We start from the raw sequence: 15,230 nt of genomic DNA on the forward strand, positions 1-15,230 counted from the left end.
GTCTTCAGTGTGTGTCAGTTCTCACAGCGTCCACCAGGTGGCGTATGGAGTCTCCCACCTGGTCTGCAGCCTGCAGAAGCTCCGCCCTCTTCCTCTCACCTGGAGACAGGACATTAAAAACATCAATATTCAATATTTTAATAAAACTGAATATTCAGTTCAACATCAGTGAATGAGAGTTCCTCATTTGTTTTATTATTAAGTGATGTAACTTTTTTCTGTGGTTAATATTTAAATTTAACATTTAAATTATTTATTTGATCTTGTTATTAGATTTATTTTATTTCTTTTAATAACAATAAACCATCATTTATAAATGTTTTACCATCACAGACTCACCTGTCTGTCTTTCTCTCCACCTGTCTGTCTCCATCACTGCCTTCAGTCTCTCTACATTCTCCTGCAGCATCTCCTCTGGACTACATGTCCCACAATCCTCTTCTTCAGACGGACAGGTGTCCTCTTCCTGTGGCCCGGACGGCTCTGATCCATTCTGTTGTCCCATTGGATGAAAGAGCAGCCAGTCACCTGCAGTATCCTCTTCATAGTGGATGTCATGTGACAGAGGTGTGTCCTGGTGCATTGTGGGAGATAGAGTTTGTAGTTCTTCCTCGCTCCACTCGTCCTCCTTCTTGTCGTCCCTTTCCTCTGTGTCCTCCCCATCTTCAGTGTCCTCCATGTCCTCTGTGTCATCCCTTTCCTCAGTGTCCTCCTTGTCCTCTGTGTCCTCCCTATCTTCAGTGTCCTCCGTGTCCTCTGTCTCCTGCTTGTCCGCTGTGTCCTCACTATCTTCAGTGTCCTCCATGTCGTCCTTGTCCTCACTGTCCTCTGTGTCTACGTTTTGTGGCATATTGTTGGCATGTTGTTGAACCTCCATCTTGTTCAGAGCCTGAAGAAAGAAAGAGGAACATCTGGTAGAAATAATTATTTGGTAAAAACGACTGATGGACGGTGTTTACCTGTGTGTGTTTACCTGTGTTTGTTTACTTGTGTGTGTCTACCTTGGTGTGTTTCTACCTTGGTGTGTTTACCTGTTTGTTTACCTGTGTGTGTATCTACCTTGGTGTGTTTACCTGTGTTTGTTTACTTGTGTGTGTATCTACCTTGGTGTGTTTACCTGTGTTTGTTTACCTGTGCGTATTCACCTGTGTTTGTTGACCTGTGTTTGTGTCTACCTGTGTTTGATCACCTGTGTGTATCTTCCTGTGGTTGTTACCTGTGTGTATCTTCCTGTGGTTGTTACCTGTGTATATCTTCCTGTGGTTGTTACCTGTGTGTATCTTCCTGTGGTTGATCACCTGTGTATATCTTCCTGTGGTTGATCACCTGTGTATATCTTCCTGTGGTTGATCACCTGTGTATATCTTCCTGTATCTTGGTTGATATACCTGTGGTTGATTACCTGTGTATATCTTCCTGTGGTTGTTACCTGTGTGTATCTTCCTGTGGTTGTTACCTGTGTATATCTTCCTGTGGTTGTTACCTGTGTGTATCTTCCTGTGGTTGTTACCTGTGTATATCTTCCTGTGGTTGTTACCTGTGTGTATCTTCCTGTGGTTGATCACCTGTGTGTATCTTCCTGTGGTTGTTACCTGTGTGTATCTTCCTGTGGTTGTTACCTGTGTGTATCTTCCTGTGGTTGTTACCTGTGTGTATCTTCCTGTGGTTGTTACCTGTGTATATCTTCCTGTGGTTGTTACCTGTGTGTATCTTCCTGTGGTTGTTACCTGTGTGTATCTTCCTGTGGTTGTTACCTGTGTGTATCTTCCTGTGGTTGTTACCTGTGTGTATCTTCCTGTTGTTTGTTATCCTGGTGTATCTTCCTGTGGTTGTTACCTGTGTATATCTTCCTGTGGTTGATCACCTGTGTGAGTGAGCGCTGCAGACGGAGGTTGTGTTCTCTCAGCGTTTCCATGGTAACCTCCATCTCAGAGCACCTGTCCTCAAGGATGCCCTGCTCTGATTGGACAGTGAGCCTCCACACCTGCAGCTCCTGTTCCATCAGCCTGAAGACAAACACAGAGGAAGAAGAAGAACAACAACAACAACAAGGAGGAGGAGGAAGAAGAAGAAGAAGAAGAGGAGGAGGAAGAAGAAGAAGAAGAAGAGGAGGAAGAGGAGGAGGTGGTCTCTCCCTGGTTACTCACCATTTGTCTCTCTGCAAGTTTCTGACCTCTGTCAGCAGAACGGACGTCTTCAGCTGATCAATAATAACAACACATTGTTATTATTGATATTATTTGTATTGTTATTATTTGTATTATTATTATTATTGTTATTATTTGTATTATTATTGTTCTTGCTATTGTTATTATTTGTATTGTTATTATTTGTATTATTGTTATTATTTGTGTTATTGTTATGATTTGTATTGTTATTGTTATTATTATGATTTGTATTATTGTTGTTATTATTATTGTTATTATTTGTATGATTGTTATTATATTTGCATTATTGTTATTATTTGTATTATTATTGTTATTATTTGCATTATTGTTATTATTTGTATTATTATTGTTATTATTATTGCTATCATTATTAGTATTATTATTGTTATTATTTGTATTATTATTGTTATTGTTATTATTTGTATTATTATTGTTATTATTATTTTTGAAATATTATTAGTATTATTATTATCATTATTGTTATTATAAACCCATCGACATCATAAAACATGGATATCATCTAATCAGCAGCAGCCCACAGTGAGGTCATCAGAGATCACCTGTTGAGTTTCTTCGTCAGTGTGCAGAGCCTTTGATGAAGACGAGGAGGAGGAGGAAGGAGGAGGTTGACCCGATGCATCGTTGGCTCCATCTTTGTCAGAGGAGGAACTGTGACTGACAGTTGAGGCAGCCAATCGTGTTGAGGCATTGCAGGGAGGTGGGGCACTGAGAAACAAAAAGCTTATTAAAAACTAGTCTTAAAAAAATGCAGAAGTTTGAGCTCACACCTGTCTCACCTGTCCTGAGTCTCCCCTGGCTCCGCCCACATCAGGACCCTCCTACTGTTGTCCTCTCTCCGAGTGTAACGCCGTGGCAACAAGGCCTGACGAGCGCTGCGCACTAACGAGGACAGAGACTCCCTCCAGGTGGGCTAACAGACAGACTGAAGATTAAAAACCTCATCTCTGTGTACCTGTCTGTCTGTCTGTGTCTCTGTGTACCTGTCTGTCTCTACCTGTGTGTCCGTCTGTACCTGTGTGTCTGTACCTGTGTGTCGTTACCTGTGTGTCGTTACCTGTGTGTTGTTACCTGTGTGTAGTTACCTGTGTGTCGTGACCTGTGTGTCCGTCTGTTGACCTGTGTGTCGTGACCTGTGTTGTTACCTGTGTGTCGTTACCTGTGTGTCGTTACCTGTGTGTTGTTATCTGTGTGTCTGTACCTGTGTGTGTGTACCTGTGTGTAGTTACCTGTGTGTTGTTACCTGTGTGTCGTTACCTGTGTGTCGTTACCTGTGTGTTGTTACCTGTGTGTGTGTTACCTGTGTGTGTGACCTGTGTGTCGTTACCTGTGTGTGTTACCTGTCGTGACCTGTGTGTAGTTACCTGTGTGTTGTTACCTGTGTGTCGTGACCTGTGTGTCGTTACCTGTGTGTCGTTACCTGTGTGTTGTTACCTGTGTGTCGTGACCTGTGTGTCCGTCTGTTACCTGTGTATCGTGACCTGTGTGTTGTTATCTGTGTGTCTGTACCTGTGTGTCCGTCTGTTGTTACCTGTGTGTCGTTACCTGTGTGTTGTTACCTGTGTGTCTGTACCTGTGTGTCTGTTGTTACCTGTGTGTAGTTACCTGTGTGTCGTGACCTGTGTGTTGTTATCTGTGTGTCTGTACCTGTGTGTCCGTCTGTTGTTACCTGTGTGTGTTGTGACCTGTGTGTTGTTATCTGTGTGTCTGTACCTGTGTGTCCGTCTGTTGTTACCTGTGTGTCGTGACCTGTGTGTTGTTACTGTGTGTGTACCTGTGTGACTGTTGTTACCTGTGTGTTGTTACCTGTGTGTCGTGACCTGTGTGTGTACCTGTGTGTCGTGACCTGTGTGTGTTACCTGTGTGTTACCTGTGTGTCGTGACCTGTGTGTCGTTACCTGTGTGTCGTGACCTGTGTGTCGTTACCTGTGTGTCGTGACCTGTGTGTCGTGACCTGTGTGTCGTTACCTGTGTGTGACCTGTGTGTGTTACCTGTGTGTACCGTGACCTGTGTGTCGTTACCTGTGTGTCGTGACCTGTGTGTCGTTACCTGTGTGTCGTTACCTGTGTGTCGTTACCTGTGTGTCGTGACCTGTGTGTCGTTACCTGTGTGCAGAACTCGAGCACTGGATGGTGAGGTTTGTGTTTCCTGGTCTGTCTGTCTGTCAGGAAGCAGCTCTGACACAGGTGGACGTTCACACACTTCATACAGCGATACCTGAACACACACACATAAACACACCTGACATACAGCGATACCTGAACACACACACATAAACACACCTGACATACAGCGATACCTGAACACACACACATAAACACACCTGACATACAGCGATACCTGAACACACACACATAAACACACCTGACATACAGCGATACCTGAACACACACACATAAACACACCTGACATACAGCGATACCTGAACACACACACATAAACACACCTGACATACAGCGATACCTGAACACACACACATAAACACACCTGACATAATCCATCACAGTTTTAACTTTGTTATTATTTTTTGAAGATGGTTTTTAGTTATCTTTGAAAGAAGCGTTCTGATTGGACGGTGCAGGCTCACCTGAGCCCGGTGATGGGGAGGGTCTTACAGGTGTGGCAGCGGACGGTGTGACTGACGTTCTGACTGACAGACAGGCGATACAGAGTGGGTAACCATAGCAACAGGTGGGGCTCGCTCTGCAGCCATGACAACACGTGTTGTTCACTTGCCGTCGGGGTGAACACCTGTAAGCGCACACAGGTTAATGCGTCGCCATGACACCCACCAATCACCTGCTGTCTCTTGTTTTGTGTTCTCACCCCGTTAAAACACGAGCTCACTGCCGCCTCCACGCCGCAGAACACCTCCTCCTGCACCGCCGCAGGAACCTGAACACACACACAGGTGTGAGAGGGAGGGAGGAGAGAGAGGCATGCTGGGAGATGAAGAGGTTTTACCTGGCTGAGGTCCTGCAGCAAAGACCTGAGTCCAGACCGGCTGACTGATCCTGAACAGTTCTCTGCAACACTCACCAGCGCTGCAGAACATGAGACTTTTATTCTGAAGGAAGCATTGTTCTGAAATGGAAAACAGACACACAGACAGACAGACACACAGACAGACAGACAGACAGACAGACACACAGACACACAGACAGACAGACAGACAGACAGACAGACACACACACAGACAGACAGACAGACACACAGACAGACAGACAGACAGACAGACAGACAGACACACACACAGACAGACAGACAGACACACACACAGACAGACAGACACACAGACAGACACACAGACAGACAGACAGACAGACAGACAGACACACAGACAGACACACACACAGACAGACAGACAGACAGACAGACAGACAGACAGACAGACAGACAGACAGACAGACACAGACAGACAGACAGACAGACACACAGACAGACAGACAGACAGACAGACAGACAGACAGACAGACAGACAGACAGACAGACACACAGACAGACAGAGACAGACAGACAGACACACAGACAGACAGACACACAGACACACAGACAGACAGACAGACAGACAGACACAGACAGACAGACAGACAGACAGACACACACAGACAGACAGACAGACACACAGACAGACAGACAGACAGACAGACAGACAGACAGACAGACACACAGACAGACAGACAGACAGACAGACAGACAGACAGACAGACAGACAGACAGACAGACAGACAGACAGACAGACAGACAGACACACAGACAGACAGACAGACAGACACACAGACAGACAGACAGACAGACAGACAGACAGACAGACAGACAGACAGACAGACAGACAGACAGGCAGACAGACAGGCAGACAGACAGGTCCTCACCTCTGTATTTAACCAGCAGAGTTTCTGCTGACAAAGCGATGAGAGAAGTTTGAAGAGAAGCAGTAGAAATAAAACCAGACTGATTTCTGGAAGAGATACAATAAATATATGTATATATATATATTTATATAAATATTTACATACAGATATTGAGATAAACACAGATGAGACAGCATATAGATATAATAATACCATAATAATAATAATAATAATAATATCCAGTCTGACCGGTCGTTGAGCCTGAACATCAGACTGAGACTGGACAATGTGTATCTGTGATAAGAATAACAATAATACCAATAATAATAATAATATTACCAATAATAATAAGAGTATTACCAATCATAAAAATATTATTATTAATAATAAGAATATTAATGATAATATCCAGTCTGACCGGTCGTTGAGCCTGAACATCAGACTACAGATCTCCTCTGGAGCCTCTCCGGTCACATGACCCGGCACTTCCTGGGACACGCTGTGGAACATCCTGTTTAGCCTCCGGGTCACTTCCTGTCTGTTCAACACAACTTCCTGCTGCAGCTTAGCTCCGCCCACTGATTGGAGGGCTGCCGTGATGTGTCGAAGAGACACCACATCCACTGGAAACACATAAACAGTAGTACATGTATGTAGTTACGTACATAATACTTGTAGTATAATAGTGTGTACTGAGTCTTTGTGGTATAATAGTGTGTACTGAGTCTTTGTAGTATAATAGTGTGTACTGAGTCTTTGTAGTATAATAGTGTGTAAGTCTTTGTAGTATAATAGTGTGTACTCACTGTGACTGAGTCTTTGTGGTATAATAGTGTGTACTGAGTCTTTGTAGTATAATAGTGTGTACTGAGTCTTTGTAGTATAATAGTGTGTACTCACTGTGACTGAGTCTTTGTAGTATAATAGTGTGTACTCACTGTGACTGAGTCTTTGTAGTATAATAGTGTGTACTGAGTCTTTGTAGTATAATAGTGTGTACTGAGTCTTTGTAGTATAATAGTGTGTACTGAGTCTTTGTAGTATAATGTGTACTGAGTCTTTGTAGTATAGTCTTTGTAGTGACTGTAGTCTTTGTAGTATAATAGTGTGTACTGAGTCTTTGGTATAATAGTGTACTGTACTAGAGTCTTTGTAGTATAATAGTGTGTACTGAGTCTTTGTAGTATAATAGTGTGTACTGAGTCTTTGTAGTATAATAGTGTGTGTGTACTGAGTCTTTGTAGTATAATAGTGTGTATAGTGTGTACTGAGTCTTTGTATAATAGTGTGTACTGAGTCTTTGTAGTATAATAGTGTGTACTGAGTCTTTGTAGTATAATAGTGTGTACTAGTCTTTGTAGTATAATAGTGTGTACTAGTCTTTGTAGTATAATAGTGTGTACTGAGTCTTTGTAGTATAATAGTGTGTACTGAGTCTTTGTAGTATAATAGTGTGTACTGAGTCTTTGTAGTATAATAGTGTGTACTAGTCTTTGTAGTATAATAGTGTGTACTGAGTCTTTGTAGTATAATAGTGTGTACTGAGTCTTTGTAGTATAATAGTGTGTACTGAGTCTTTGTAGTATAATAGTGTGTACTCACTGTGACTGAGTTTGTAGTATAATAGTGTGTACTGAGTCTTTGTAGTATAATAGTGTGTACTGAGTCTTTGTAGTATAATAGTGTGTACTCACTGTGACTGAGTCTCTGCAGAGACAGAAGCTTCATGGAGACTCGATAGACGGACGGACGGATTTCATTCAGTCCTTCTGATGAACAACACGTAAACATCCAATAATATGTCTCTTAAATAAAAATGTGTGTAAAATACATAACGAAGTACTTCAGCAGTATTTAATATCCTTGTCAGCTGATTATTGTACAATAGAACTCAGTAGAGACGAGTTTACCGAAGCTGTTCGGATCCATGACGAGTTCACCTGGAAACACAAAGTGACATCAGGACGAACAATAACACGATGAGATACACTATATACTAATGAAAGTACTATGGAATACTACAAAAATAATAGAGAATACTGGAGAATACTACAAAAATACTATAAAATACAAAAGAAAACTATATAATACTACAAACATACTATATAATACTACAAACATACTATATAATACTACAAAAATACTAGAGAATACTAGAGACTACAAAAATACTAGAGAATACAAAAGAAACCGATATAATACTACAAAAATACTATAAAATACAAAAAAACACACATTCAGTAGATGTACTTCAATAGAAACACACATTCAGTAGATGTACTTCAATAGAAACACACATTCAGTAGATGTACTTCAATAGAAACACACATTCAGTAGATGTACTTCAATAGAAACACACATTCAGTAGATGTACTTCAATAGAAACACACATTCAGTAGATGTACTTCAATAGAAACACACATTCAGTAGATGTACTTCAATAGAAACACACATTCAGTAGATGTACTTCAATAGAAACACACTCACCTTCAGTCGTTCGGAGACTAAGAGACAAAGTGATGATGATGAATTATAGATGAAGGTTTCGTTCTCACCTGTCAGTGCCGCTCACCTGCTGTCTGTGGACCAATCAGCTGCTGGCAGAGCGATGACATCACTCACTGACGGACCCCAGTCCTGTGAAAGCAGCTTCATCACATGGACTGAAACAAAGAGACAGGCTCATAACCTGTCAGTAGAGGATGGTTGTTTTAGTTTAGTTCAAAATGTAAACAAGCCAAAACGTGTTTGGTACACATACGTGAGTTAACGGCATCAATAGAAATGTAAATTCAGTGAATGCTGAGCTCGCTAAATTCAAGTGTTACCAAGACGCAAATGAAATTCATGAATCTTTTGTGAACTTTACCCCGAGATGAATTTACAAGGAAAAGTCAGTACTTTGAAGAATAAATGTCAATGTTGTGTGATTTCACTGAGAAGGTAAGAAGTTGTCTGTCTGAAGTGGGTCATCCATGTGTTCAGCCACATAAAGATGAACAAACCCTGAAGATAGAGCTTCTAACGTGTCCGTGTGAAGGTCACCTCTGTGAAGACACAACCAGCTATCATGGATCTCATCAACATCATCTCATCAGTAAAGACGAGGCCGACCAGGCCGCTCTGATGGAGCCGCTCTGATGGAGCCGCTCTGATGGAGCCGCTCTGATGGAGCCGCTCTAAAGACGAAGCATTCAATAGAGGCTCAAGAGGAAACGCTGAAGAGACAAAAGGAACAACTGGATCTTGAAACGGAATCGGCAGCAACAAATGCAAAGCTTCATGTTGGAAATCAATGAAGCTTGTGAGGCCTAAACAAAGGTCAGAAACCCAAATGGATGAGATGCCATTAAAGACTGATGCAACCTCAAACCCAAGCTCTGACTGAGAGCGATTAGATTATAAACATTATGCAAATGCATTTACACTGTTTGGAACAAACACCAGGGGGCAGCAGCAAGACTTGGTGTGCAGTTGTCAACATCATCCTCAAGAGCAGCGATACCACAGAGCCAAAAGTCTTCTAGCAGAACACTTTGGAAATTAATACAACACATCATCTGCGTATACGGAAAAGATTCATTAAAAGTGAAGATCTCAAAGCATTACAATTATTCTCCCTGTTTCTTAATCTAACAGAGCAAATGGTGCATATTGCAGGACCTGGACCTACCCTCCGTTATGAGGAGCATCATCTGGAAATCTTCCTTATAAGTTAAGGGAAAGGTGGAGGAATGTTGCTTGTGATCTGCAGAGCGAAGCGGCTGGAGATCACTGTTTAAACAGCTGGTTGCCTTCATAGAAAAGAAGGTCAGAATCACCTCAAATCGCCTCAGATCCACTTTTTGGCAACATTCAGGACTCTCAACCTGAAGGCCTCCAACAAAACACACCTGAAGCAAAGGAAAAAGGAAAGTGCCACCAATGTCACTGCAGTAAAAGAAGGAGTCATTCATTCATTGGATAAATGCTCAGAGTTTAAAGTGAAAGGACATCGTGATAAGGTTCATTTTATCAAGGAACAGGGTATTTGTTTAGGTCTCCTGAAAGTAGGCCACACAAGCAAAGACTGCACGAGTCGATTGGATACAATGTGTTTCACCAAATCACCCAGGAGTTGCTCACATAGAGCGGTATGATAGAGGAACGATCTGACAACAAGCCCAACAGTCTGAGAGACCTCTGGACATTATGAAGATAAATCCATCTTTTCTATTGTTGCAGTCAAACATCTGGCTTTATGGATCGGTCGCAAAAATATTGAATGTCTATTAAAATGTCATTCTAACGTTAAACTGATGACCCTTAACCTCTCTGCTCTCAGCCAGCTGATGTTGGTTTATTTATGTTTGTGGTGTTTCTTCAGAGGAAGCTGGTGGAGCTTTAAAGGAATCCTTAATGAGGGTGGTGTGATGACGGTGTTTGAATGCGGCCGCTGTGCTGCAGCCTGAACTCGCTCTCTGTCCTCGTGTCTCTCTCCTCCTCTGCTCTCCTCTGTTCTCCTCTGTTCTCCTCTGTTCTCCTCTGTTCTCCTCTGCTCTTTGTCTCTGTCTGAACTGAAGCTCATTGTTTGTCTCTGAGCTTCTTTGTCTTTGGGTCGATTCAGGACAAAACACTGCAGCTCTTCTTCTTCTGCACTGAGATAAACGACACGACACAGAGCCCTTCTCCACCATCATCATCATCATCATCATCATCATCATCATCATCATCATCATCACTGAGGGGTGGTGGTGATGATGATGGTGATGTGATGATGATGATGAGGGATGAAGAGTCAGGAGATCAATAAAGTTATTACAGGTCATCCTCAGGGGAACATGAATGATGACTGTTCAGTTTGGACCAAAGTAGAGGACTAAAAGACAGAACGACAAGAGGACGTGCATTAACACAAAGTGACAAAAACCAACTACCAACAGACAAAAACCAACTACAAAGAGACAAAAACCACTACAAAGCGACAAAAACAACTACAAAGAGACAAAAACAACTACAAAGAGACAAAAACAACTACAAACAGACAAAAACAACTATAAACAGACAAAAAACAACTACAAACAGACAAAAACAACGACAAAGTGACAAATAACAACTACAAACAGAAAAAACAACTACAAAGAGACAAAAACCACTACAAACAGACAAAAACCACTACAAAGAGACAAAAACCACTACAAAGAGACAAAAACCACTACAAACAGACAAAACTACAAAGAGACAAAAACCACTACAAAGAGACAAAAACAACGACAAAGTGACAGAAAACAACTACAAAGTGACAAAAAACAACTACAAAAAGAAAAAAGTATGAGTATAAGTATGAGTATAAGTATATGAGTATGAGTATAAGTATAAGTATAAGTACAAGTATGAGTATAAGTATGAGTATCAGTATAAGTATGAGTATCAGTATAAGTATAAGTATAAGTACAAGTATGAGTATAAGTATGAGTATAAGTATAAGTATGAGTATGAGTATGAGTATAAGTATGAGTTTTAGTATTTGTATAAGTATAAGTATAAGTACAAGTATGAGTAAAAGTAGAAGTATGAGTATAAGTATGAGTATAAGTACAAGTACAAGTACAAGTATAAGTATTAGTAAAAGTAGAAGTTGAAAAGCAGTTTTAGTATGTGTATAAGTACAAGTACAAGTATAAGTATGAGTGTAAGTATGAGTATAAGTATGAGTTTTAGTATGTGTATGAGTATAAGTATAAGTATGAGTATGAGTATAAGTATAAGTATAAGTATGAGTATAAGTATGAGTTTTAGTATGTGTATAAGTAAAAGTAAAAGTTGAAAAGCAGTTTTAGTCTGTGTATAAGTACAAGTACAAGTACAAGTATAAGTATGAGTATAAGTATAATTATGAGTATAAGTATAAGTATGAGTATAAGTATAAGTATGAGTATAAGTATAAGTATGAGTATAAGTATAAGTATGTGTATAAGTATGAGTATAAGTATAATTATGAGTATAAGTATAAGTATGAGTATAAGTATAAGTATGAGTATAAGTATAAGTATGAGTATAAGTATGAGTTTTAGTATGTGTATAAGTATGAGTATAAGTATAAGTATGAGTATAAGTATAAGTTTTAGTATGTGTATAAGTATGAGTTTAAGTATGAGTATAAGTATGAGTATAAGTATAAGTATGAGTTTAAGTATGAGTATAAGTATAAGTATAAGTATGAGTATGAGTATGAGTATAAGTATGAGTTTAAGTATGAGTATAAGTATAAGTATGAGTAAGCTTAAGACCTTCCTTTTTGATAGCGCTTATAGTTAGGGCTGGTTCAGGTTGGCCTTGGTCCAGCCCCTAGATATGCTGCTATATGCCTAGACAGCCGGGGGACTACCTAGGATACGCTGAGCTCCTCTCTCCTCTTCTCTCCCTCCTTCTTTATGTATTAATCTCCTATTTATGCACATTACTGATTTTGCTTCTTCCCCGGAGTTCTTGTGCTTTCTCGCCTCGCAGGTTCCCAGGAATCGGGGTTATCTTATCTTATCTTATATTTGGACTGTCATCGTGCCACCTACTGAGGCCCTGCTGACACCCACTACTACTACCACTATCATTATTAGTCACATTACTATTATTATTGCCTGTACTATTACGCTTATTGACTTGCTTGTACCCTGGAGTCTTTGTGCTTTCTCGCTTCGCAGGCTTCTATAAATCGTGGCTGTACCTGGACCGTGGTCGTGCATCCTGCTACGGCCCTGCTGACACCGACTGCTACCACCATTATTATTATTACTAGTCACATTACTATTACTATTACCTGTACCATTAAGCATTTCAGCTTTACTTCCACCCTGAAGCCCTTTTTGCTTTCTCGCTCTGCAGGTTTCCATGAATCGTTGTGGTACCTGGACCGTAGTCGTGCCTCCTGCTGTGAGCCGACTGACACCCACTGCTACTTCCATTATTATTAATCACATTACTATCCCTATTTTCATGGCTATAATTCTACTGTAATAATTGCTGCTGTTATTATAAGTAGTCTTATTATATGAATCATTTATGTCATATACATTGAATGTGTTGTATCTCTGTTATGCTGTTCATTCTGTACACATGACATCTATTGCATTCTGTCCATCCTGGAGAAGGATCCCTCCTCTGTCGTTCTCCCAGAGGTTCCTTCCTTTTTTCTCCCTGTTAAAGGGGTTTTTAGGGGAGTTTTTCCTGTGCCGATGTGAGGGAAGGACAGAGGATGTGAGGGTCTAAGGACAGAGGATGTGAGGGTCTAAGGACAGAGGATGTGAGGGTCTAAGGACAGAGGATGTGAGGGTGTAAGGACAGAGGATGTGAGGGTGTAAGGACAGAGGATGTGAGGGTCTAAGGACAGAGGATGTGAGGGTGTAAGGACAGAGGAGGTGAGGGTCTAAGGACAGAGGATGTGAGGGTCTAAGGACAGAGGATGTGAGGGTCTAAGGACAGAGGATGTGAGGGTCTAAGGACAGAGGAGGGTCTAAGGACAGAGGATGTGAGGGTCTAAGGACAGAGGATGTGAGGGTCTAAGGACAGAGGATGTGAGGGTCTAAGGACAGAGGAGGTGAGGGTCTAAGGACAGAGGAGGTGAGGGTCTAAGGACAGAGGATGTGAGGGTCTAAGGACAGAGGATGTGAGGGTCTAAGGACAGAGGATGTGAGGGTCTAAGGACAGAGGAGGTGAGGGTCTAAGGACAGAGGAGGTGAGGGTCTAAGGACAGAGGATGTGAGGGTCTAAGGACAGAGGATGTGAGGGTGTAAGGACAGAGGATGTGAGGGTGTAAGGACAGAGGAGGTGAGGGTGTAAGGACAGAGGATGTGAGGGTCTAAGGACAGAGGATGTGAGGGTCTAAGGACAGAGGATGTGAGGGTCTAAGGACAGAGGATGTGAGGGTCTAAGGACAGAGGAGGTGAGTATAAGGACAGAGGATGTGAGGGTCTAAGGACAGAGGATGTGAGGGTCTAAGGACAGAGGATGTGAGGGTGTAAGGACAGAGGATGTGAGGGTGTAAGGACAGAGGATGTGAGGGTGTAAGGACAGAGGATGTGAGGGTCTAAGGACAGAGGATGTGAGGGTGTAAGGACAGAGGATGTGAGGGTCTAAGGACAGAGGATGTGAGGGTCTAAGGACAGAGGATGTGAGGGTCTAAGGACAGAGGATGTGAGGGTCTAAGGACAGAGGAGGTGAGGGTCTAAGGACAGAGGATGTGAGGGTCTAAGGACAGAGGATGTGAGGGTCTAAGGACAGAGGATGTGAGGGAGGACAGAGGAGGTGAGGGTGTAAGGACAGAGGATGTGAGGGTCTAAGGACAGAGGATGTGAGGGTCTAAGGACAGAGGATGTGAGGGTGTAAGGACAGAGGATGTGAGGGTCTAAGGACAGAGGAGGTGAGGGTGTAAGGACAGAGGATGTGAGGGTCTAAGGACAGAGGATGTGAGGGTCTAAGGACAGAGGAGGTGAGGGTCTAAGGACAGAGGATGTGAGGGTCTAAGGACAGAGGATGTGAGGGTCTAAGGACAGAGGATGTGAGGGTCTAAGGACAGAGGATGTCTCATGGTTACAGATTGTAAAGCCCTCTGAGGCTAATTTTAATTTGTGATTCTGGGCTATACAAAATAAACTGAATTGAATTGAATTGAATTGAATTGAATTGAATTCCTGGGCTGGACAACCTTCTGTGTGGAGTTTGCATGTTCTCCCCGTGTCAGCGTGGGTTCTCTCCGGGTTCTCCGGCTTCCTCCCACAGTCCAAAGACATGCAGCTTAGGTTCATTGAAGACTCTAAACTGCCCGTAGGTGTGAATGTGAGTGTGAGTGGTTGTCTGTCTCTATATGTCAGAACCCTGTCCAGGTGACAGACTGGAGACCTGTCCAGGTGAACCCTGTCCAGGTGAACCCTGTCCAGGTGAACCTGTCCAGGTGAACCCTGTCCAGGTGAACCCTGTCCAGGTGAACCCTGTCCAGGTGAACCCTGTCCAGGTGAACCCTGTCCAGGTGCCCATTGACAGCTGGGAGACCTGTCCAGCACCCTGTCCAGGTGAACCCTGTCCAGGTGAACCCTGTCCAGGTGAACCCTGTCCAGGTGAACCCTGTCCAGGTGAATTATGCCCATTGACAGCTGGGATCGGCTCCAGCAGCGACCCTTAACTGGATAAGCGGTTACGGAAGATGGATGGATGAATTGA

At 42.3% G+C, this 15,230-nt stretch overlaps 1 protein-coding gene across 1 annotated transcript; it reads right to left on the reverse strand.

Annotated features, from left to right (window-relative positions):
• Positions 1–4: 4 nt before the first annotated feature.
• Positions 5–9,733, reverse strand: dytn (dystrotelin). Its single transcript, XM_054623956.1, has 18 exons — positions 9,712–9,733; positions 9,065–9,256; positions 8,611–8,701; positions 8,526–8,542; positions 7,949–7,978; positions 7,733–7,807; positions 6,457–6,661; positions 6,060–6,145; positions 5,152–5,231; positions 5,014–5,082; positions 4,775–4,938; positions 4,293–4,404; positions 2,966–3,099; positions 2,729–2,894; positions 2,148–2,200; positions 1,865–2,006; positions 340–889; positions 5–99 (listed from the first exon to the last, which is right to left on the reverse strand). Exons 1-18 carry the CDS (start codon positions 9,731–9,733, stop codon positions 5–7), a joined length of 2,283 nt encoding a protein of 760 aa, XP_054479931.1.
• Positions 9,734–15,230: the final 5,497 nt, after the last annotated feature.

The sequence above is a fragment of the Anoplopoma fimbria genome, chromosome 22 (assembly GCF_027596085.1).
Source record: "Anoplopoma fimbria isolate UVic2021 breed Golden Eagle Sablefish chromosome 22, Afim_UVic_2022, whole genome shotgun sequence".
Taxonomy (NCBI): domain Eukaryota; kingdom Metazoa; phylum Chordata; class Actinopteri; order Perciformes; family Anoplopomatidae; genus Anoplopoma; species Anoplopoma fimbria.

Coding starts and splice junctions, on each gene's coding strand:
- dytn (XM_054623956.1), bottom strand. CDS start 9,733: ATGATGCTCCTCATAACGGAGG. Junction 4,939..5,013: donor TGAGCTCGTGTTTTAACGGG/GTGAGAACACAA, acceptor GTGCGCTTACAG/GTGTTCACCCCGACGGCAAG. Junction 3,100..4,292: donor TGCTCGAGTTCTGCACACAG/GTAACGACACAC, acceptor TCTGTCTGTTAG/CCCACCTGGAGGGAGTCTCT.